This window comes from Leuresthes tenuis, unplaced genomic scaffold (genome assembly GCF_036924035.1).
Source record: "Leuresthes tenuis unplaced genomic scaffold, fLeuTen1.0.hap1 SCAF_1, whole genome shotgun sequence".
Classification (NCBI taxonomy): domain Eukaryota; kingdom Metazoa; phylum Chordata; class Actinopteri; order Atheriniformes; family Atherinopsidae; genus Leuresthes; species Leuresthes tenuis.
In genome coordinates, this window is record NW_027325355.1 from 33,821,542 (window position 1) to 33,845,195 (window position 23,654).

General features: G+C 44.5%; 1 protein-coding gene across 1 annotated transcript; it reads right to left on the reverse strand.

The window, feature by feature from the left end:
* Window positions 1–518: 518 nt before the first annotated feature.
* LOC140291247 (uncharacterized) lies at window positions 519–23,654 on the reverse strand. Its single transcript, XM_072379401.1, has 17 exons — window positions 23,383–23,654; window positions 23,109–23,272; window positions 15,726–15,750; window positions 15,476–15,589; window positions 14,587–14,718; window positions 9,693–9,967; window positions 9,419–9,536; window positions 8,539–8,726; window positions 7,802–8,222; window positions 6,125–6,301; window positions 4,206–4,369; window positions 4,111–4,135; window positions 3,707–3,865; window positions 3,483–3,614; window positions 3,339–3,409; window positions 3,109–3,247; window positions 519–1,409 (listed from the first exon to the last, which is right to left on the reverse strand). Exons 1-17 carry the CDS (start codon window positions 23,441–23,443, stop codon window positions 604–606), a joined length of 3,171 nt encoding a protein of 1,056 aa, XP_072235502.1. The 5' UTR covers window positions 23,444–23,654; the 3' UTR covers window positions 519–603.

Sequence of the window (23,654 nt, forward strand, 5' to 3'; positions counted from 1 at the left end):
AGTTGATTCTTGTGCAGCAAATAATGGTTAAAATATGTCAAAAGGCAATTTTTTTTAAACATTTTCTGGTAAGAATGGAAAAAAAACCTGTAAAATTACTTTTTTTTAGGGTTAAAATTTTGTGATGGGACGATTATTCAGATAATCGGATGAAACTGCAGGCGGTGGCGTTGGCAGGCCGCTGCTCGCTGACCTGGGGGGGGTCATGTGATCCTCTCCAGCTCAGGTAACAGCTCAGGTAACTCCTCCTACAGCTGCAGGATGTCTTAAAACCAAACCTCCATCTGAACCCTGTACATGCACAGCTGTAAAAGGCTGGCAAAGACACCTCCATCAGCCACCAAAAATGTCAGTCTAACTGCATTTCTTTATATCCTGTGAAATATGAACAAACAAAAAGACGAAACAAACCCACTAATAAATGCACTGTTTATCTGTAATACAGTTTGGTTTAGTTGGTCTGATTTACATGTGAAATTAAACTTTTATGGTTGAAATTGCGTAACAGGACTCAAAAGTACTGAAATGTCACGTTTATTCACACGATCAGATGAATCGGGCTCAGTTTGAAAGAGTTTTAAAGGTGGCGGCGCCGGCAGGCCGCTAGCGCTTCTCAGGATACTCGCTGACCTGCGGGGTCATGTGATCCTCGGCCGCCTGCAGTCTCGGTCTGATCCAGTTCAGGTAACGCGACACCTTTGTGAACACTCGGCCGTCGCAGCTCGCAGTCGATGACATCAGCAGCCCGGTCAGGTACACCGTCCCCTTCTCCACCGTGGCGACGGGAGACCCCGTCAGTGGGCTGCTACATGACCCTCCGGCGCCCCCGGACCTGAACCTGCCGCCTGCATGCGAGGGTTCGTTGACATGATTGTTTGAACTCATGTTGTAGTTTTCTGCTCCATTTTGAGTCCCGTTTTGACTTGGATTCTGGCTCCTGGTCGAAAAGCTTCCTTTTAGATTCACAGAAGTTGTGTTTGGACTCAGGGTGTCATTAAGGTTCTCCGACGATCCATTTCGATCCTCAAAAAGAACCTTCAGCCTCCTGTTAGCTCCATTTGGATTCCTTAAAGGTTCGCTCTGCTGCCTCTGGGCACCATTTTGCCTCCTCATGCAGAACATTTTGTTGCTCAGCGGATACGAGACGCTCAGCTGTCTGCGACACTTGTCCAGCGCCATGTAGATCAGGTCCCGGTTGCGGCCGTTTCCCCTTCTGTCAGCGATGCCCGTTCTCCCAGAATCCATCAGGATGTTTTCGCTGAAGTCCCTGGTGGGCAGGCAGAGGTGAATCAGGGCGGGGCCAAAGGAAAGGGGCGTGGCCAGCTGGACGAGGACGAGGTCGTTCTCACGGCGGTCTGAATGGAAACGGTTGTGAAAGTACAGAGCTTGGACTGGGAACTTGTTCTTGCCTGGAGGACGAGACGTTAAATAAACCAAAATTAGTTTTATTGGGAAATCTTGTGAGAGTTACAACTTCATAGACAAATGTTTTAGTCAACATTAGAACAAACGGAATGTTTTGATTAAAAAAAAAAAAAGAAATAAATTAATAAATATTTTGCCAAAAGCATCTGTAGGTGACCTACATCTTTTTACCTTATTTATTGGGTTAGTGTGTTTTAAATTAGGTTAGTTTGTGAATAAAAAATTGGAAAATTAATTAAAAAGATGGCTTGAAGTATAAATAAGGATGAATAAAAAAAAAACAACTTAATATTTTGGGTGAATTGTTCCTTTTACATTAAATTAAAGCAACATTTTCCTTTTATTTTCCTCATGTTTTGCTCTTTGGCGCCCCCTACAGTTGTGGGATGAAGCTGCTCTGTCATTAAAGCAGACCTCAGTCTGAACCCTGCACAGCTGCACACATGAACTTCTTGTCATGCTTTCTGACAAAAAACACCTCCAGAAACCATCAAAAATGATGTTACAGAACCGAACAAGACGTGTGTGTCGGATCGATACGACTACAGCGTTTTAAAGATGGCAGAGAGCATCTTAAAGGCTGCAAACCTCTGAGATTTTGGTGTATTAATGAGCTAAAACTGACCAAACTCTCCACGTGAGTCTGAAACAGAACCGAGGAGCAAACCGAGCTTCTCATACATTAAAACATGTGGTCTGAATGGGTCGTGCTGTGGTCAGAAGGTCGTTGGCGCCTACTGAGGAGCAGCTGAAGTGAGGGAAGCTGAAGAACGAGGCCTTTTGGGCCCAAGTGGCACCTGAAGCATCTGACAGACACCGAATGACCAAGAGGGCTGCAGCATTGGCAGCTTCAGAGGAATTCTGTGAGCCGGCCTCGAACAAGTGTTCAACAGCTCAGAAAGTAAAGGCAAAGACCTTTACAGGTTGTACTCAGTCCGCTGGAGAACTTCTGCCCTGAACTGGGGATGTCATTGAGTGGCAGAAGCAGCAGTTTGCTTCGATCCTGAACCCAGCCAGAATATGTCAGGAGGACTCAGGGTAAGACTCGCCCACCACCATGGCTGGCTGCTGAGGCGCTTCATCTGGTTCGGATGCCTCCTGGCCGCCTCCTTTTGGAGGTTTTTTGGGCTCATCCAACTGGGAGGAGGCCCCAGCAGATCCAGAGGGATCACTGGAGGGATTATATCTCCCATCTGGCCTGGGAACGCCTCAGGATCCCCCAGGAGGAGCTGGAGGGGGATGTTGGATGTCTGGGTTTCCCTGCTGGACCTGTTGGTTCTGAGACCAAGCAGATGATAATGGATGGACAGATGGAAGACTTGTGTGGTTCTGAATGAGGTTTTATAATAAGACTCTTCTTTAGTGGTGCTTTAAGGTTTCTTTGGGGGACAAATCCAGAGCAGACTACAGGTTACTGTAGTTTAAAAGCTGTTGGTGAATCCTGACCAGTCAAGTTCTTCCACTTTCTTGTACTTGACTGTAATCTTATGAATACTTCTGTAATTTCACTGGATTAATGGACTTAAGTGGAAGTCTCGCTGAATCAAAACGTGTCTGAAGTTTAGCTCTGACTCAGGTAAAAGTTCCTTCTTCGATCTTATTACCGCCACAGCTGCTCTCTTTCACCCCCGTAAATACTGTGCTGCCCACACACTTTAGGTTTAAACTTTCAAAGTTAAGCACCAGCAACCACGTAGAAGGCGGAGGGTCGGAGGTCAGATCCTGAGCTGAGAGCGAGGCAGCTGGCGGCGGTCAGGACGGAGCGTCGACCCAGCACCACTCCGCCACAGAGCTCCACCCCCTCGCTGCTAAGCAGAGACACCTGGGATGGGAAAACAAACCCCCCAGCAGCGTTTAGCCCTCATTTTACATCTTTAACTTTGCGTTTTAGTCTTTGGCTGAAAGCTTCTTACCTGCCACGGACAGTAACCATGGCGACACATCGAGGCGGTGGCGTCAGAGAGTCTTCCGCAGGGAAACTTCACTGTGGACACAGAGAAGTGGTTATTTCACCCGTTTGGGCAGCTTTGGCAAGCTGCTGCCGTCGGGGATCGAACCTTCGGGGAGGCAACTCCGCCCATCGCCCTGCAGTTTGAATCCAGTCATGCACGAGCAGCTGAAGGCGCGGTGCGACGCCGTGCACAGCTGGTCACAAGCTGTCGGGCCTTCGGTCGGACATTCTGAGAACTCTGAGGCAGAAACGTTTTGGATCAGCTAACACAACTGTGATGTCTGTGGTTCCCTGAAGGCACCGTGGCGCCCCAGTGATCTGTGGCCAAACCTGCTGCGGTGGTCTGCGGGACGGGCAGCACCTTCTCCAGTGCTTCCAGCTGACAGATTGGTCCGTAGTGGGGGGTGCGGCAGGCACAGGAGAACCCCCCCACCTTGTCCGTGCAGTTCCCCCCATTGAGGCAGGGGTTGGGTTCGCACTGGTTCCCGTCTCAGAAAACCAAAACGTGCCATTTAGAGAAGATGGAAGTCATAGAAGACATTTAGTCAGCTTCATGAAAATAAGTAGTGATTGTAAAAGGTTTTTCAGCCAGATGTTCAGAGCTCTTATTTCCTCATGGACCACATCTGTAAACCCTGCTCAGCCCTTCTGATTATTCTGGTTTATTTAACTTTTGGTAAACCTTTCTTTGAAGATAACTTAGCTTCTCAAGGTTGAGGCTGAATGAAACTCACCATAATAAACCGTCCAGAAGGCGACCTGCAGACAAACAACCAGCTGTTAGAATCCGGCCTGAGAGGTGAGCCGAACTCGTTCGTTTTGCACTCACCGTCTGGTCGTCATCCTCGAAGACCTCCCGTGCCTCTTCATAACTGCACAGCTCCTCGTAGCACTCCCTCTCCAGGTTCCCCTGCAGGATCTCCTCCACCAGGAACTGGTTGGCCCGTTTGGACCTCAGGAACACGGCGTGGGCCCCAGGAGCCCCTCGAAACACTGGAAACACAGCAGGAAACCAGTCATTTTCCAACTCTGTTAGACACCCAAAACTTTATTTAAACACTATATTCGACTCATTACTGTCAGTTTAATTATGATAAACTTCAATAACATCATATTCACTTATCTTTAAGTCATGATATTAACATTATTTGTGACGTTTATGCTTTTAAATTGCGTTACGACACAGTTAGCGGCTCATGTTTTATGTCTTTGTCACACATGATTACGCAGATTCATCCACATCACTGTTCCTGATATGAAATAAATATGTTTTACTAAATGTCATTTATATTTGATTGATTGATTCTGGAATAAAACATTTATTCCAGATCAATTTATTTGAATGATACAGTGATGAATTACGTATTAATTATTGTGAAATCATTTGAAAAATCATTTGAAAAGTGCAGATTGAGCCAGTTGCTGCCATGTTTCACACATTTTTGTCTTATTCATACTGACTTACTTTTTTATGACTAATTCCATCCTGGGATTGATGCAGGTTAACTAGTTAAGTTGACTAACCTACTGACCTTCCTAACTTACCTCTCCAAACTACCTCACCTACCTACTAAATCTAACCTAACACACACAGTTGACTTATCTTAACTACCAACCCTAACCCTAACCTACCCTGCCTCACCAAACCCTAACCCTATACAACATTCCTCTCCTAACTACATAACCTAACCGACCTGCTTACTGAACCTAACCTAACTTGTTGTCTGAACTATGAAATCGGATTGGATCAGAACCAACCCGCCCATTCCCCACCTTCTTCCTGAACTACCAAACTTATTTTGTTTGAACCTCTGTCCATCTTTACCCCTGAGAGACTCTGCATCTCTAAGGTTCTCTTTTTACACCCAATCATGTTCCTCCAGCTGTTTCTTTAACTATTCCAGCCTTTTGTTGCCCATTTTTAGATGTTTCTGCCATCAAATTCAAGATGAACAGTTTTCTTTATGAAACCTATCACCAGTAGTACCAATCTACCCATCTTAACTAAATCTAAATCGCACAACTTACCTAACCCAACAACCTCAACTAAAAATCTACCTGAATAACTTACCTAACTTATCTACCTCCCCTTGCCTTAACTACCTAAGTTAGCCTGTCTACCAACCAACCTTCTATCTAACACTACTTACCGTAACCAAACTACCTCATTCCCCGACCCACCTCCCCAGCCTGCTTATATAACCAACCTATCCTGACTTAACCCAACCAAACTACCTACTCTAACTCAACCAGCCTCTGCACATTCGTTGTTACTAAAAGTCACATAACCGTTTGCATTTGTTATTGTGACTAAATGAGTCATAAATACAGCGTTTAAACATCAGTTTAAATTATTACTCGACAGTTAGTTACTAGACTTAGTTAATTCTATACAAAAAGTGTAACTTCCACTTAGTAAAACTAAGTCAAAGTTATGACATTGTAATACGATGAAATAATACTTATTTATTAGCTATTTTTAAGGCATAACGTGAGTTTTTCATGTAACATAATGAAGTGACGTCAAAACTGTTTAATGTTCCCGGAGTCGGTTGCTTTCACCACCTTCCAACATAAAACTAAAACCAATCACGAAGTCTGTTGTTCGCTCATAATAACACAATAACACAATCACACAAATTCAACGGATTTCTACCGTAATGTGGAACCCTGGAACCATTATGAAGTCAGAAGAAGAGTTTCTATCAGTTAATCCACACATCAGAGGATCAGAGGAGGAGCTCTCACCTGCGCCTTGGCCGAACACCTGAAGGAAACATCCGAGAAGGCAGAAGGCGAGCAGAGACCCCGACATGATGCTGACCGCCATGACACTGACTGCACACATGCAAACACGCACATATACCCGCCGGTGACTCACAAACCCGTTCAGCACGGCACAATCCTCACTGGACTTCCCGTAAACTGTCGCTTCTCATCTGGAGTTTATTTTTAATCAACTGAGCTTTCCTAAAGAACTCGAATAAATGTTTCGTCTAGAATAAAACCACAAAGTCTGTTTGCAGTTCAGTCTGAGTGCATTTTATCTCCAAATCTGATCTCGTGAAGTCGTAAAGTCGTTTGTTCTCTTTTCAGTCGGTTCTGTTTCTCTAAAGAGTTAAATGGAAAACTAGGTTTTGTGAAATCGCTGCGTTCCTGCAGTGGACTCTGTCCTCTCAGCCCTCAGCAGCAGCTCTGACCTCTGAAACTTCCACTGTTCTGTTTATTTTGAGGTAAACAAGGAGAGATTTCCTCACCGAGATCAATAATTTGATCCGATGCAGAATCGTTTCATTGAGATGGACACAAAGCTTGTGCTGCTGGGGGATCAAAGCGGTCCTTTATGCCAGGAGGTCGTTTTCCTGAGCAGAAAAACCAATGAAGCCCAAAAGAATCAATCCAGTTTATCTTTGGGCCATTAGGACGAAGGTGCTGAACATTTAATGGCTGAAGCTTAAATTTATACATATAAACCAAGAAATAACCATCATGGCTGTAATAAATTTCCAAAGATCAGAATTAAATCTTGTTTGAGATATAAACCAAACACAAAAATCTGCATATGTTCAGCATATTTACCCAGAGAAGAGTGAAGTCTGGATAAAAACGTAAAGGTTTTGTGCTTCAGATTCAGCTTTATTCAGCTTTTTAAGAGTCGCACAAAGATTTGAGCGCATTTTAAACCACAACAGAACATTTAAGTAATTATTCTGTTATAGACAAAAAGGCTTTTTGGGCAAACTTCATCAATTTGACTCAATGAAGACTTAAAAACACTTCAGGTATATTAAAAAGTAACCATAATAAATGTATTCATGCAAAAACATCAGCTTAACTTCTCTTTATTTGTTTCAGATTAAGCTTCAGTGCTAATTTCTCCCAGTAAATGATTAAAAAAATACATGAAAACAAACATTTGAAAGGTTTTTCCATATTTTTAATAATACCGAACAACAAGATGTTAAATCAACATTCTGGGTGAGAAACTTATTTCTTTTAGGAACATCTGTCTACATCCAAAGGGCAGTTAGCTGGAGACCAAAAACTGAGCTAAAATAGAGTAGAAACTGGAGTTTCCTCAGGCAGACGCAACTGTAAACCATGAGGTTGTTGCTCTGTGTATGCGAAAAGAAAGAAAACATCAGTTTGTTAACATATTAGCCACAGGAGTTATATGAAATGATTATAAGTCAGATTGTTCTAGTGCTCCACAGCACAAAGACAAGGAACCCAGGCTAAACTATATCAAAAGTGATGAAGCTCAAAGGTAGAGCCCTGAGGAACTCCAGCACCTCAAACTTAGTCATGTTTTTGACCATGTTGCTTTGAAGAGATTACATAAGAGACAGAACGTGTGGCTGATCTCTGCCCAGTGTGTGATAATGGAAGAAGGATACTGGAGGATAACTCTGTTACGGGTGTTTTATAGGTACAGCCTCTCGATGGGGCCGCGGTGTCTCTTCAGCCTGCTGCCAGTTTTGTCTTTGGGCATCAGACTATCGATGCCTTCACGGATCCAGCGGATGTACTTGGATACTTGTGTGTAGACGCCATATTTGCCATTGCGTGCGCAGCCTTCACCCCAGCTCACGATGCCAGTGATAAAGTAGGTGTCACGGTAGCGCGTGACATGCGGCCCGCCGCTGTCACCCTGGCAGGCGTCCTTGCCTATGGTGTCATAGCCGGCGCAGAACATGCGCATTGAGATGCGCAGCTTCGTGGACTCTATGCAGGTTTGCCGATCCACGTAAGGTACGGTGAGGCGCTGCAGGATGGTGGACGGCTGCCGACCCTCACCAAGACGACCAAAACCACTGACCAAACCGTCCCTCTGCCGCATCAGGACCTGTGACAGGAGGTAAGGAAGTTACCTGTGCTGCAGGTAGGTAGTTTTCATCGACTTATATTTAGGTTGAAACTGCTTGTAGTTGCTCTGGATGTTACCTTCTCTTTTATTCTCAAAGTAAGATGAGGAAATTCATATTCATGTCTGTATGTAAAGTAAGTTCAGGTAGCTAGCTACTTTGTTTAAACGCCCAACATTAAGGTAGCAGTGTCCAACTATGCTCAGTCTTTATGCTAAGCTAAGCTATAACGGTGCGATCAGTCTGAACAAACTAAACACGTTTAATGTGGTTTAAAGTGACGGCTCAAAGGTTCACCTTTTCAGCGAAGTCCGACTCGGGTATGCAGGCTGGCAGGATGTACCTGGTGAACTTGATGGGCGTGGCCAGTTTGATGAGAGCGATGTCATTGTGGTAGGTGTCCGGTTTGTACTTAAAGTGGGTCACGATAGCTGCCACGTGGTGTACAGCTTCGTTACCGTCATCCACCAGCGTGTCAAACTCGCCTGAACGCACAGAAAAAACACATTTTACAGGAACAAAGGAAGATTTTAATGGCTGTAAACTTTTATTGCACATTTTATTTAATTATTATTATTATTTAATTTATATTTATTTATATATATATATATATATTATTTATTTATTTATTTTTATATTTATATCTATTTATATCTATTTATTTATATCTTATAACCAAGAGCATGTAAATAATTTGGGATGTTATGAAATCTTAGTTTGTCATATTTATTAAAAACATAAATTATTACAACTGACTGTTTAGAAAGAAAATGTTTTTACATGCTGATCATGTTTCATTTTAAATTTCAAGGATTTATTTTCATGATTTTTCCATCTGTGACCCAGTTTAAAATCACAATTTTAAATTTAAAAGGAATTAAATCCTAAAATCACAAGAAAAATAGATCATAAATCGGGTAAATAGGGTAACACCAAAATGTAGCCTCCACGGGCTTATGGATGATCTAATTTTGTCCCTTTTAGCTTGCTTTACTTAATTAAAAGCAGATAAAAAAATAATACATAAGAATCTAAAGGTACATCCATGTAAATAGTTTTGTATGGAATTTAAAAGTTGAATAATGACTGAAATGGCTCATAGCTGGAAGACTGTACCTGTTTTTCTGGACATGATGCATTAGAAGGTTCAGCCTTACCAGTGGCTTCTCGGACTCACCGAGCTTGACGTACATGTAGCGTGTTTGGTTCATGCAGTGGGCAGCAGTCAGGATGACGTATTCGTTGAGGATGGTTCCTCCACAGAAGCCTTGGTTGTCCTCGTTCAGGAGGAGAGCCTGCAGAGAAAGGACAGAAAATACGGTTTGGACGAGAAGAAAAGCTGCGAGGGGATGAAGCTCGGTGGCTTAATTACTCAGAATGTAAATGTCAGAGTATCTCTGTGCAAGAAAAAGTATTGATCTGTCATTTTAAGAGGATCAGTCGGTGCCTACCTGCCACGGACATTCTCCTGGTGGACAGTCCTCCCCGTTGACGATGCGAGTCATTCCTGCCCTCTGAGAAAAGATAACTTGTTCAACAACTACATCCTGCGGCGGGTTGGTGTTGGTCGTAGAGGAAAGATCATCAGCGCTGGGGTCGCTCAGCTGCTCGGTGGAGTTTGTGTTGGTCATCAGCTCTTTGGCGTCCCCCCCTGTTAGGTTCCCTCGCTCGTACCTGAAAACCGTCCGGATGTTCTCCGTAAAGATGGCGCCGCATTTGAAGGTCTCTGTAAAAGTTCATGAGAGGGTTAGCGTGAGGTCTTTTGGTCGTATTCTGAATGTTGAACTTAAATAAAATGATTTATTTTCTGAACTTTGTCAGGACTGCATTTTGTCTGAAGAGTTTTCTCAAATGTTGACTTGGTTTTCTCTTTCATCGAGGTGTTTTTTTGGTAACTCCAATCATCTGTTGCTTCAGCTGAGGTCTGATGCTTTGCTATGAAAGACAAAGTAGTTATTTTAAGATTCGTGAAACTTCCCCACATATCCACAAAGTGGAGGTTCTTTGCAAGTTGTTTCGTCGCCTTGTAATTTGAAAAGTGGCAACAAATGTGCATCTGCTGCCTTGCAGCAGTGGAGGAACCACATAAACGAGTCAAAGCGAGGTGTTCAACCTCATCGGACAGCTGATCATTTGCCATCACTCGACAGGAGGCGATGTTTTTACTGAGTCCAGAGAGTGAGAACATCCCCTCAGAGGGTGAGAACATCCCCTCAGAGGGTGAGAACTTCCCTCAGAGGGTGAGAACATCTCCTTAGAGGGTGAGAACATCTCCTCAGAGGGTGAGAACATCCCCTGAGAGGGTGAGAACATCCCCTGAGAGGGTGAGAACATCCCCTGAGAGGGTGAGAACATCTCCTCAGAGGGTGAGAACATCTCCTCAGAGGGTGAGAACATCTCCTCAGAGGGTGAGAACATCCCTCAGAGAGTGAGAACATCCCTGAGAGGGTGAGAACATCCCTCAGAGGGTGAGAACATCCCCTCAGAGGGTGAGAACATCCCTCAGAGGGTGAGAACATCTCCTTAGAGGGTGAGAACATCCCCTCAGAGGGTGAGAACATCTCCTTAGAGGGTGAGAACATCCCCTGAGAGGGTGAGAACATCCCCTGAGAGGGTGAGAACATCCCCTGAGAGGGTGAGAACATCTCCTCAGAGGGTGAGAACATCCCTCAGAGAGTGAGAACATCCCTGAGAGGGTGAGAACATCCCCTCAGAGGGTGAGAACATCCCTCAGAGGGTGAGAACATCTCCTTAGAGGGTGAGAACATCTCCTCAGAGGGTGAGAACATCCCTCAGAGAGTGAGAACATCCCTGAGAGGGCGAGAACATCCCCTCAGAGGGTGAGAACATCCCTCAGAGGGTGAGAACATCTCCTTAGAGGGTGAGAACATCCCCTCAGAGGGTGAGAACATCTCCTTAGAGGGTGAGAACATCCCTCAGAGGGTGAGAACATCCCCTGAGAGGGTGAGAACATCCCCTCAGAGGGTGAGAACATCCCCTGAGAGGGTGAGAACATCCCTCAGAGGGTGAGAACATCCCTCAGAGGGTGAGAACATCTCCTTAGAGGGTGAGAACATCTCCTCTGAGGGTGAGAACATCCCTCAGAGAGTGAGAACATCCCTGAGAGGGTGAGAACATCCCTCAGAGGGTGAGAACATCCCTCAGAGGGTGAGAACATCTCCTTAGAGGGTGAGAACATCCCCTCAGAGGGTGAGAACATCTCCTTAGAGGGTGAGAACATCCCTCAGAGGGTGAGAACATCCCCTCAGAGGGTGAGAACATCCCCTGAGAGGGTGAGAACATCCCCTCAGAGGGTGAGAACATCTCCTCAGAGGGTGAGAACATCCCCTCAGAGGGTGAGAACATCCCTCAGAGGGTGAGAACATCTCCTTAGAGGGTGAGAACATCCCCTCAGAGGGTGAGAACATCTCCTTAGAGGGTGAGAACATCCCTCAGAGGGTGAGAACATCCCCTGAGAGGGTGAGAACATCCCCTCAGAGGGTGAGAACATCTCCTCAGAGGGTGAGAACATCCCTCAGAGAGTGAGAACATCCCTGAGAGGGTGAGAACATCCCTCAGAGGGTGAGAACATCCCTCAGAGGGTGAGAACATCCTTCAGAGGGTGAGAACATCCCTCAGAGGGTGAGAACATCCCTCAGAGGGTGAGAACATCCCTCAGAGGGTGAGAACATGCCTCAGAGGGTGAGAACATGCCTCAGAGGGTGAGAACATCCTTCAGAGGGTGAGAACATCCTTCAGAGGGTGAGAACATGCCTCAGAGGGTGAGAACATCTCCTTAGAGGGTGAGAACATCCCTCAGAGGGTGAGAACATCCCTCAGAGGGTGAGAACATCCTTCAGAGGGTGAGAACATCCCCTCAGAGGGTGAGAACATCTCCTCAGAGGGTGAGAACATCTCCTTAGAGGGTGAGAACATCCCTCAGAGGGTGAGAACATCCCTCAGAGGGTGAGAACATCCCCTCAGAGGGTGAGAACACCCCTCAGAAGGTGAGAACATCTCCTTAGAGGGTGAGAACATCCCCTCAGAGGGTGAGAACATCTCCTTAGAGGGTGAGAACATCCCTCAGAGGGTGAGAACATCCCCTGAGAGGGTGAGAACATCCCCTCAGAGGGTGAGAACATCCCCTGAGAGGGTGAGAACATCCCTCAGAGGGTGAGAACATCCCTCAGAGGGTGAGAACATCTCCTTAGAGGGTGAGAACATCTCCTCTGAGGGTGAGAACATCCCTCAGAGAGTGAGAACATCCCTGAGAGGGTGAGAACATCCCTCAGAGGGTGAGAACATCCCTCAGAGGGTGAGAACATCTCCTTAGAGGGTGAGAACATCCCCTCAGAGGGTGAGAACATCTCCTTAGAGGGTGAGAACATCCCTCAGAGGGTGAGAACATCCCCTCAGAGGGTGAGAACATCCCCTGAGAGGGTGAGAACATCCCTCAGAGGGTGAGAACATCCCTCAGAGGGTGAGAACATCCCTCAGAGGGTGAGAACATGCCTCAGAGGGTGAGAACATGCCTCAGAGGGTGAGAACATCCTTCAGAGGGTGAGAACATCCTTCAGAGGGTGAGAACATGCCTCAGAGGGTGAGAACATCTCCTTAGAGGGTGAGAACATCCCTCAGAGGGTGAGAACATCCCTCAGAGGGTGAGAACATCCTTCAGAGGGTGAGAACATCCCCTCAGAGGGTGAGAACATCTCCTCAGAGGGTGAGAACATCTCCTTAGAGGGTGAGAACATCCCTCAGAGGGTGAGAACATCCCTCAGAGGGTGAGAACATCCCCTCAGAGGGTGAGAACACCCCTCAGAAGGTGAGAACATCTCCTTAGAGGGTGAGAACATCCCCTCAGAGGGTGAGAACATCTCCTTAGAGGGTGAGAACATCCCTCAGAGGGTGAGAACATCCCCTGAGAGGGTGAGAACATCCCCTCAGAGGGTGAGAACATCCCCTGAGAGGGTGAGAACATCCCTCAGAGGGTGAGAACATCCCTCAGAGGGTGAGAACATCTCCTTAGAGGGTGAGAACATCTCCTCTGAGGGTGAGAACATCCCTCAGAGAGTGAGAACATCCCTGAGAGGGTGAGAACATCCCTCAGAGGGTGAGAACATCCCTCAGAGGGTGAGAACATCTCCTTAGAGGGTGAGAACATCCCCTCAGAGGGTGAGAACATCTCCTTAGAGGGTGAGAACATCCCTGAGAGGGTGAGAACATCCTTCAGAGGGTGAGAACATCTCCTCAGAGGGTGAGAACATCCCCTCAGAGGGTGAGAACATCCCTCAGAGGGTGAGAACATCCCTCAGAGGGTGAGAACATCTCCTTAGAGGGTGAGAACATCCCTCAGAGGGTCAGAACATCTCCTTAGAGGGTGAGAACATCCCTCAGAGGGTGAGGACATCCCTCAGAGGGTCAGAACATCTCCTTAGAGGGTGAGAACATCCCTCAGAGGGTGAGAACATCCCCTCAGAGGGTGAGAACATCCCCTCAGAGGGTGAGAACATCCCCTCAGAGGGTGAGAACATCTCCTCAGAGGGTGAGAACATCTCCTTAGAGGGTGAGAACATCCCTCAGAGGGTGAGAACATCTCCTTAGAGGGTGAGAACATCCCTCAGAGGGTGAGAACATTCCTCAGAGGGTGAGAACATCTCCTTAGAGGGTGAGAACATCCCCTTAGAGGGTGAGAACATCCCTCAGAGGGTGAGAACATCCCTCAGAGGGTGAGAACATCCCTCAGAGGGTGAGAACATTCCTCAGAGGGTGACGGTTTCAGACGGAAAGGAGAGTGATGTTGGGTGGATGAAATGAGGGAAAAGGTGGATGTTTTTGGGGAACAGGCAGCGGTCTGGTGGGTTTCGTTCAGGACTGCTTCCATCTTTAAATGTGTTTTTCTTTTCCTTCATCTTTTCTGAATTGTTTTCTCAAATGTTCTTGGTTTTGTCTTTTCTTTGATGTTTTGCTTCTAGCAGCATGTCGACCATGTTCTGATGGTGTTCTGATGTTGTTCTGATGGTGTTCTGATGGTGTTCTGATGTTGTTCTGATGGTGTTCTGATGGTGTTCTGATGGTGTTCTGATGGTGTTCTGATGGTGTTCTGATGGTGTTCTGATGTTGTTCTGATGGTGTTCTGATGTTGTTCTGATGGTGTTCTGATGGTGTTCTGATGTTGTTCTGATGTTGTTCTGATGGTGTTCTGATGGTGTTCTGATGGTGTTGCCATGTTGCTAAAGGCTGGGTACAGCAGTGGATGCATCAGTCAGAACAGGAAGTAAGTCTGTCAGGAGGTCTTTTTTAAGATCAAACACTTAAAATCATCACTTCTTCAGCCCTTCTCACCGTTGGAGAGACAGGATTTTCCATCCGATGCCAGGAAATATCTGTCCGTGCAGGAGCACTCAGCGTTTCCTCTGACCACTTGGCAGAAATGTTCACAGCCGCCATTTGAGCTCTCACAGAGCTGAGGAATAACTGCAGAGACACAGGAAACAGCACAAAGACAACATCAGCTGAACCGGTCCTGCAAACCCTGGCATCGTAAACTCCAACAGTTTAAGGGTTATTTAATCCAGCCGAGAAACAGTTCAGCTTCTTTAGAAGTTATGATCACCTGGAGAATCTGGCTGCACACAGTTATTGGACTTCTTGTTAATTAGTCCCACCTCAATAATTACTTTTACTGTCAAACTCAAATCAGCAAAAACTAGCAAAAACCCTGCAATTTAGACCCTAAATTAACTTTAAACACGTTTACTGAGGCCTCAACTCAAGTCATTTCCTGTTGACTTAAATAAAAGTTGGGCCAATAGATGCAAAAGAAGCAGGTTTAAAGGATTCTTCCACTGGCTTCATTCCTGGGATTGTAAAGCCATGTCGACCTTTTTTCTTTGCCACCTGTGTAGGAAACACTTTAAAGAGGAAGCTCAGAGTAAAGTCACTACACTCCATCTGGAGCTGGTGTGGACACCCAAGGTTCTACTGCCAATAAAAAGAAACCAGACTTATGACTAAAACCAGCAAGCAAGGACAAAAGGACAAGATGACGCCTTGTAATTTGAAAAGTGGCAACAAATGTGCACCCGCTGCCTTGCAGCAGTGGAGGAACCACATAAACGAGTCAAAGCGAGGTGTTCAATGTCATCGGATTGGTGGAAACTATCCAAGACTTTAACCTTCTTTACCAAAATAATCCTAAACTAAGACTGAACCCAACTGCTGAGTTCTGTACCGATTTCACAGCTGAAGCCCTTGTATCCCTCCTGGCAGTAGCAGGTGTAGCTTCCGATTCCATCCTTGCATTGTCCTCCATGAGCACAAGGGTTCGACTCGCATGCGTCGCCATCTGCAGGAAAAACAGAGGAAGTTCAGCGAGTCGTTTCCAAACCGCAGCGAGAGCCGGTGCGAAAACTCAAAAAGTCTTTGCTTCTGTCAAAGATTCGTAAATCTGTGGGTGTTGTTGCACAGGAGAAATACCTTACCGACATATATGGCCCAGAACTCATCCTGAAGAGAGGAGAAACAGATTTATAGAGTTCAGAACAAATCAAGCTATTGGTCATTGATGATTGTCCATGGGACATTCATGCTAAAGATAGTAATAGCCATGAGGTATTTTCTTCATGTTTTGGTGGTAAGATTCAATAGATTCATACAGTTCTCTCCTTGTTTTCAAAGATCTCTCGTGCCTCCTCCCAGTCGCAGCGCTCCTCCATGCACTCCCTCTCCTTGTTGCCTTGTTTTAACTCTTCCAGAAAGCTGTTGGCCCGTCTCTGCCGGTTCAGAATCTGACTCGCCTCCCGTTCATCCAGGAAAACTGGTGATGGAAAACAAGTGGAATCAGAGAGGAGAAACAACCCGTATGTTTTACCTGCCCTGCTGAAACTGTGACCTGAATATATCCTGTAATGTATGTTTAATCTGATCATTCATGGAATCTTTTACCAAAGGAAACAACAGTGAAAAGATGAAGCTTTTAATCAGCCGAATCAAAACTTTGAACAAGCTAAACACAACATCCCAGGGTCAAGTGTCATCTGCCAGCCACCAATCAACAACTCCCCCTCCCTCCACCTCCTCCCTAAAAGCACACACTCAACATGCTTCTTCTTCTCCCTGTTTGAATTCCACATTCCTCCCCGCTCTTCTTCAGTCCTGAAATGGTGATCGGACAGAACATACCGTGGGCGGCTGTCGGGTGAAGCAGGAGGAGGCCCAGGAACAGTTGCAGACACCAGAACATGGCCCCGGCTGGACGTGAGCTTGGCTCGAGAAACCTCAGTGTTCTGAGTGGAAGTAATGAAGTCTGAATGTGGAGAGAGGAGGGGAGGCAGCGAGGGCATCGACCTGTGCAAAGGGAGGGAGCGCCGGGGGGGGAAGGTCGGCTGGGCGGGGCTTATCTCAGACTTTCAGGCTCTCTGCTGCAAACGTTTGACCCCCGATACAGTTTCAGAAGAAAACTCTAACTCCCAGAGTGCACTGCTGCAGAAGAGTTCCTTTTGGAAGCTTTACATGGCTTAAACGAGCTGTTTTTGCACCTGTCTCTTTAAGAGCCCCCTCCCCAAAAGCCCACTCTCCTCTGATTGGCAGTCTTCTGGAAGCCTGTAGGGGGCAGCACCAATTATTGTGAGCCTAGTTGCCGATACTTCATGGGCTAGCTGTAGAAGACTAAATATCCCCTTTCCATCCACTTAATTTACATTTTTACAGTTGATATGAACCTCAGATGTTGTAACTACATTATTTATGAAAAAATATGCAAAATAACAGCGAGTCCTTTTAGGAGTCTTAAAGTTATCAAACAGTAGGTCTTTAGGGAGTTTCTTTCCATAAAAATCTTCATTAATGTCGTCAGATTTATGGTAAAAGCTCTACACCTAATGCTGCCCCCTACAGGAAAGGAATAAGTACAACATGCAGGGTTCCCACACATTTCCTCACCTCTCATGGCCAAACGGCACATTTTTACTGTCATTCTCAACCTTAAATTATTACAAGGTTACCAGGCCAATACTTTCACTGAATTCACGAATTTAGCTCTTTTTTTAAAGCTTAATTTCAACTTAAAATGTATCCCTTTGAATATGACATGTAGCACTTATTGGATGAAACATCCTTCCTCTTACTGTCCACCGTTGTTGTTTACGTCGTAATCTAAGGAATTATTGATTGAATTCAAATGACCACAAACTGAAGCCATGTTTTTGACTGGAAACTACAACCAAAAAAACACGATGTGGGACTGGACTGATTTTTAAAGAGTTTTTAGCTGTATTTTAGTAGGAGAGGAGAGAATATAACCCTTTTATTATTAAAAAAATAGAGCCTCGGTTAACGAAGGGCCCCCAGAAGCACCTGGCTGTCCTTCCATCTCCTGTTTTGGGAGTTTAATCAGTTACAAAACGCTTTCTCATGTTTTACTGAGCCTTCATTAGGCTAGTTTTAGTGTGGTACAGTTGAATCAATAAAGTTTGATCAATCTCAGTAGACTTTATGACTAAAAGTGTGAGACTCAGGTTTAAACCTCATGCAGCTGCACATTCTGGTACAAGGAATGTATTACTGTCTCGTTTTTTCTCTTCTTGGAGGCAGAGGTTCACCTTTAACTCCACATAAGAGGACGGCGGGGGCGAGTGGAGGAGCAGAGACTTACAGTAAATCAGGATTTCTAAGCTCTGACTCAACATGTTCAGCTCGACTTGTTGAACTGCAGCCAATCGGCTCGGTCCTCTCTGGGGGCCGAGCAGCGGATGTTCACAGTCCAAACTGAGTGTTTATCATGCAGAAAACCTCTTGCACAGTTTTTACCAGAACTGAAAATGGCTAAATTCAAAATGAGACAAAGGTACAGAGAGAAGAATCAAAGAGTCAAAAATGTACCTTCAAGTCCTTTATTCAGCTGAGAATATCAATAAATGAACAAACCCTAAATGTGGTTCGATGAAATGATTTTAATGTTTTTATGACATTTATTCAGCTGAATTCGTCAGAGATATTTTCACCAAACTTTACGTTTTCAACCTAGAACGAGCTCGACAGGATTTGAAAGAAAAGAATCTTCCAGACGGGGAACAGAAGCACTTTTCTTAAACTTTCACTGGTTTCTGCTCCAGCTGCTCAGTGAGCATTGGTGTCATTGTGGTCGGCGGGTTTTTCTTGGTGCTGTCCACCCAGTCCACAAAGTTGGCCATGTTGGCGTACACCCCATAATACCCTGGGTGTGAACAGCCCCGCCCCCAGCCGACCACGCCCACCAGGAAGTGGGTGGAGCCAAACTGTGTCACCAGTGGGCTGCCGTCATCTCCTCTGCAGCCCTCCTGGCCGCCTCCGAGGTATCCGGCACACAGCATGTTATTGGTGAAGTTGAACTGGGTTTTCTGGGAGCACTGGGAGTTCTGGATGATGGGGACCGACATCCTGCGGAGGACAGGGGAGACCAGACCGCTGATCTGGGCGTTGATGTTGCCCCCGGAGGTCCTCCTGCCCCAGCCGGACACGGTGTGGTAGCGGAGCGGCAGGAGCTCCCGCTCAGCGAAGTCTTTGGTGGGAAGGCAAACGGGGATGGTGAAGCGATTCAAAGTGACGGATCGGTTCAGCCGCAAAAGGGCGATGTCACTGTCGCCGGTCGCTGGGACGTACCTTTCATGGGCAATCGCCATTGAAACGGGAATTATCTGCTCTGTGCCCTCCTCCACATCTAAGTTATGCTCCCCTGGGAACATAAAAGATGCCGTTTCACTAAAAATGGACAAAACGCCCCAAAGTTTACTAAATAAAACTATAAAATGACGACTTGTGAAAGCGATCACGACATTGACTTTGTCTAAAGAATAATATTTACATATAACACATATATAAAATAATATAACTAAATAAAACAACTTTGAAGAATTTTATTTTCTGCAGCTATTTTTCAGTTTAGTAGCGTGAAACTTCTTGTAAAACTTTGAGGAAACTCAACTTTACCTGCCACCACAGTGAGGTTTTGGGCGTTGTTGCCTTGGACACAGTGGGCAGCAGTTATGACCCAGTCTGGATGGATCAGAACACCTCCACAGTGACTCTTTCCATTCAACTGAACCACGACCTTATCAAAAAATGGAAAGAAAACATTAAATATTGAATATTTCTAATGTTTTATCCTCAGAAAATAGTTTCTGTAGAGTTTCATAAGAATCAGCTTGGCCCAAACACTTATGTTCGAAATAGGTCTACAGCAAACAATTATTTAGGTAATTGAGTAGTCGGACTAGCTTCCTTCTGTTCTCTGCTAGCGTCCTTCTGTTCTCTGCTAGCTTCCTACTGTTCTCTGCTAGCGTCCTTCAGTTCTCTGCTAGCTTCCTTCTGTTCCCTGCTAGCGTCCTTCAGTTCTCTGCTAGCTTCCTTCTGTTCTCTGCTAGCTTCCTTCTGTTCTCTGCTAGCTTCCTTCTGTTCTCTGCTAGCGTCCTTCAGTTCTCTGCTAGCTTCCTTCTGTTCTCTGCTAGCGTCCTTCAGTTCTCTGCTAGCTTCCTTCTGTTCTCTGCTAGCTTCCTTCTGTTCCCTGCTAGCTTCCTTCTGTTCTCTGCTAGCTTCCTTCTGTTCTCTGCTAGCTTCCTTCTGTTCTCTGCTAGCTTCCTTCTGTTCCCTGCTAGCATCCTTCAGTTCTCTGCTAGCTTCCTTCTGTTCTCTGCTAGCGTCCTTCAGTTCTCTGCTAGCTTCCTTCTGTTCTCTGCTAGCGTCCTTCAGTTCTCTGCTAGCTTCCTTCTGTTCCCTGCTAGCGTCCTTCAGTTCCCTGCTAGCTTCCTTCTGTTCTCTGCTAGCGTCCTTCTGTTCTCTGTTAGCTTCCTTCTGTTCCCTGCTAGCGTCCTTCAGTTCCCTGCTAGCTTCCTTCTGTTCTCTGCTAGCGTCCTTCTGTTCTCTGTTAGCTTCCTTCTGTTCTCTGCTAGTGTCCTTCAGTTCTCTGCTAGCTTCCATCTGTTCTCTGTTAGCTTCCTTCTGTTCTTTGCTAGCTTCCTTCTCAGCTAACAAGCTGACTGATTTCCATTACAATGCTAACGTGAAATGTTCCCTTGTGTAATAATAAGAGCTGTTGTAAAATAACTGTCCTTACTGGCTACTGGTCAGACACTGATTAATTCAGTTTTATTCATGTAGAGCCAAATTACAACAATTGTCATCTCAAGGCACTTAAATAATATAGTCCAATTCAAGCCAATTGGAATTCAAATCATAATCCAATGAAATCCAATTATTTAATTTGAAAATAACCCAATTCATTCATATATGTCATTAAGATCTGGTGTGGTCTTGTTTACCTGCCAGGGACACTCCCCTTTGGGACACTGATTAGCTCCTACTATCCTGGTCTGGGTCTCAATACTCTGGTCGAGTCCTGTTTCTGCTGGGGGCACCTGACCACATGGATACTCGACTGCAACACAGTCACAACAACATCAATATGGCTCAATCAGTCAGTGTGAGACTATTATTGCTATTAAAACCCTGATGGTCTGTGAGTCACTTTAGATCACAACTACAAGCCAACTGACTGTAAAGCGTCACTAAAGAGGCTCTTAAAGGCAGCGTCGTTACCTTCGGCGACACACAGTCGGCCATCTTCTCCCGGCTGGTATCCATCAGCACAGAAACATCTGCGTCTTTCTCCTGAACCGTCACAGAAATGCTGGCAGTGTCCGTTTTGGTAAAGACAACCCAGCGAATCTTCAAACACTACAGAGGAAAATATTAAAAAAAATAATGCAATTTATGATGATGACTATCGACTGGTTTAAACTTTGTCCCTCAAGGTCTCATGATATGTTTTCCCATGTTACCATTTACAACAATATATTTTTACCAATTTTTATATATATATTATTAAATATTAAAAAAATATTCCCGTTTGATATATTTATACAGAAGGAACTTCTTAACCATCAAATACTAGTTTTTATCAATAAAAATTAGCGAAATTTATAATTGAACATACTGAATATTTGCTATTAGAGTTGCCATCATAGGACAGAATAATTGATGGTCCCTTGACTTATTGTTGATGCTTTTCATTGATTAACATCACCTGTCTGACAGTAACGTCCTTCATATCCCTCAGGGCACTGACATTCATACGAAGAGGCCACGTAAATACAAGTTCCGTTGTTACGACAAGGGTTGACCAGGCAGGGGTCCCGACCTGTCAGCAGAATTATGTTTGTTAACAGAACAGAAGGAGTAGCTTCCAAATGCATTACAGGTGTTACCTATAAAAGAAAGGAGCAAAATAAATAATTATACTTACGATCATACGTCAGCCAGAACTCCCTCTGAAAAAAGCAAAAAGTAAATGTGATTTTTAATTACTAATTCTTATTCAGCTTATTTAGCAACAACTTTATGTTAAAGATGTTTTTTAAATAAAGCCACTGTGTCTCTCCATTAAATACTAGCTAGGCTAACAAAGCTAGATACTAGCATGCTAACAATTTAGCACCTATGAGAAAAGAATGATCAACAAGTTTACATGTTAAAATAATCCAATTATCAAATTATCCTGTTGGTGTACAGCCACTGGTCAACTATCTAAATGTTATAAATTTGTTATTTTTGTCAAAAAATGTTTGTGTAGTCAAGTTCTGCTATTTAGAACAAAGACTGAGAACTCTACGCTAATACTCAAAAATAAGAACGACCACAATAATTTCTTTCAGTTTATGAAGATTTCTTATTTCAAGAATTATTCTTAACTCCTATTTGGACTAAACCACTGAATGCCAAAATGAACATACCTTGAACATACCTTTGTAACGTCATGCTAAAAGTGAATAAATGTTAGCTTTTGGCTAATTACGATCAGACTATCTGACATAATCTGACATAATTTGGCAAAAAAAGATGTAAACACTTTGATTTGTCTCGAGTTCATCTAATGATTAACATTTTACTGAATTTTTCTCAACTCGTGAATTAACTTCTCAAACTACTGCTGCTAATATTAGCATTAGCAGACCTTTGGCACATTTGTCATGTGAACAGTGAATAAACGTTATATATTTATATGCACATATAAACAAAATTACTCACGGACAATGGTGGTGGATTAGATTAAATATGACAGATAAATCATATCACAATACTAAGCTAACCTTTTGTTTGCTGTCGCAAAAACAAATCAAATCCTGTTTTCACGGTGCAGGAACAGCTAAGTAAGTTATATATTTGACCCCTGAGCACATATGGATACTTGGTGAATAGCCAAGAGCCTTTAATTTAACATCCTCATTTTCAATGTCAATCAAATAACATCCCTGTAATGTAAAGGGAACTCTTTGTAGAAATATAAAGATCCTGTTTTTGTCCTAATGTTTGATGGTAATTCTCATGGAGATTAACTGACTTTGTGTAGTAGCACAATTTGTAAGTCAAGTTTTAGTCGTAAAGAATGGAATAGTTAATATAGAGACTGTTTCCCCTAAACATGGCCCATATCTGCAGTTTTTAATACCTTAACCACACCAGTCAGGGCTAATTTTGAGCTATTGGGCCACATTTGGCCCTGAAGTTAAGCCCAGATCGTGACCTTTGAACCATGTCTATCCCACAGCAGTTTGTACCCATATTGGGTCCAAAAGTGTCCACTAATTTAAAAAGAAAACAAGTAGTTTGATCTATTTTTCAACAGAAACCAAAGGCGAGAAATTAAGGGAAAAATATCTACCAATAACCTTTTGGATTAGAAGAGTTTTTCACTGAGGTTTTATCCCCAAAATAAAAGGTGCTCATTCTTTAGGTTTAAGTTCTTCTGTCTATTCATTCTTTTTTATTCTGAGATGTTTAGTTGCTTAAGTGTGTTCAAGCGCATTTAAATGTGTTTCTCAGGTGTGGCTGACCGTCTTGTCATCGCTTTCGAACACCTCTCGAGCCTCCTCGTAGTCGCAGATCTCCTCGATGCATTCCCTCTCCAGGTTTCCCTGTTTGAGCTCCTCCAGGAAGCCGCTGTTCGCGCGCCGCCATCTCCGCAAAACTGAGTCGGCCGCGCGCTTCTCCACAAACACTGAAAAAAGCGCACTTTCAGGTAAGTGTCAGGATTTACAAAGTTAAATAGCTTCACAAAACACCTCGAAATTAAAAGTAAAGATTTAAAAACACTTTTTCATTTCCCACCTGCAGCAGCAGCGGTGCCCGCCAGCAGAGCCCAAAGCGTGCAGCAGCTCCTCAGCAGCATGATTGTGTCCGAAGTCCGAGCAGCAGCGTGGAAAAACTGCGCTTCCAACAGGAGATCTGGACCTTTGAGTCTACCTCCTGTCACTTTAAGCTGGTCTGTAAACAAACCTTTCCTCACATTTACTGATACATGCACAATGGGGAAATCTTACAGCAACTACAGTGGAGCTGCAGATGAACTCAGTTTCTTTTTGTACATTTAATAAAACCAT

What these genes read in the sequence shown, in the direction of transcription:
- LOC140291247 (XM_072379401.1), bottom strand. Translation starts at nt 23,443, where the DNA reads ATGCTGCTGAGGAGCTGCTGCACGCTTTGGGCTCTGCTGGCGGGCACC. An exon ending in CCCGCAGACCACCGCAGCAG is followed by an intron (nt 3,615 to 3,706) that starts GTTTGGCCACAG and finishes TTTCTGCCTCAG; the next exon opens with AGTTCTCAGAATGTCCGACC. An exon ending in ATGGTTACTGTCCGTGGCAG is followed by an intron (nt 3,248 to 3,338) that starts GTAAGAAGCTTT and finishes TTCCCATCCCAG; the next exon opens with GTGTCTCTGCTTAGCAGCGA.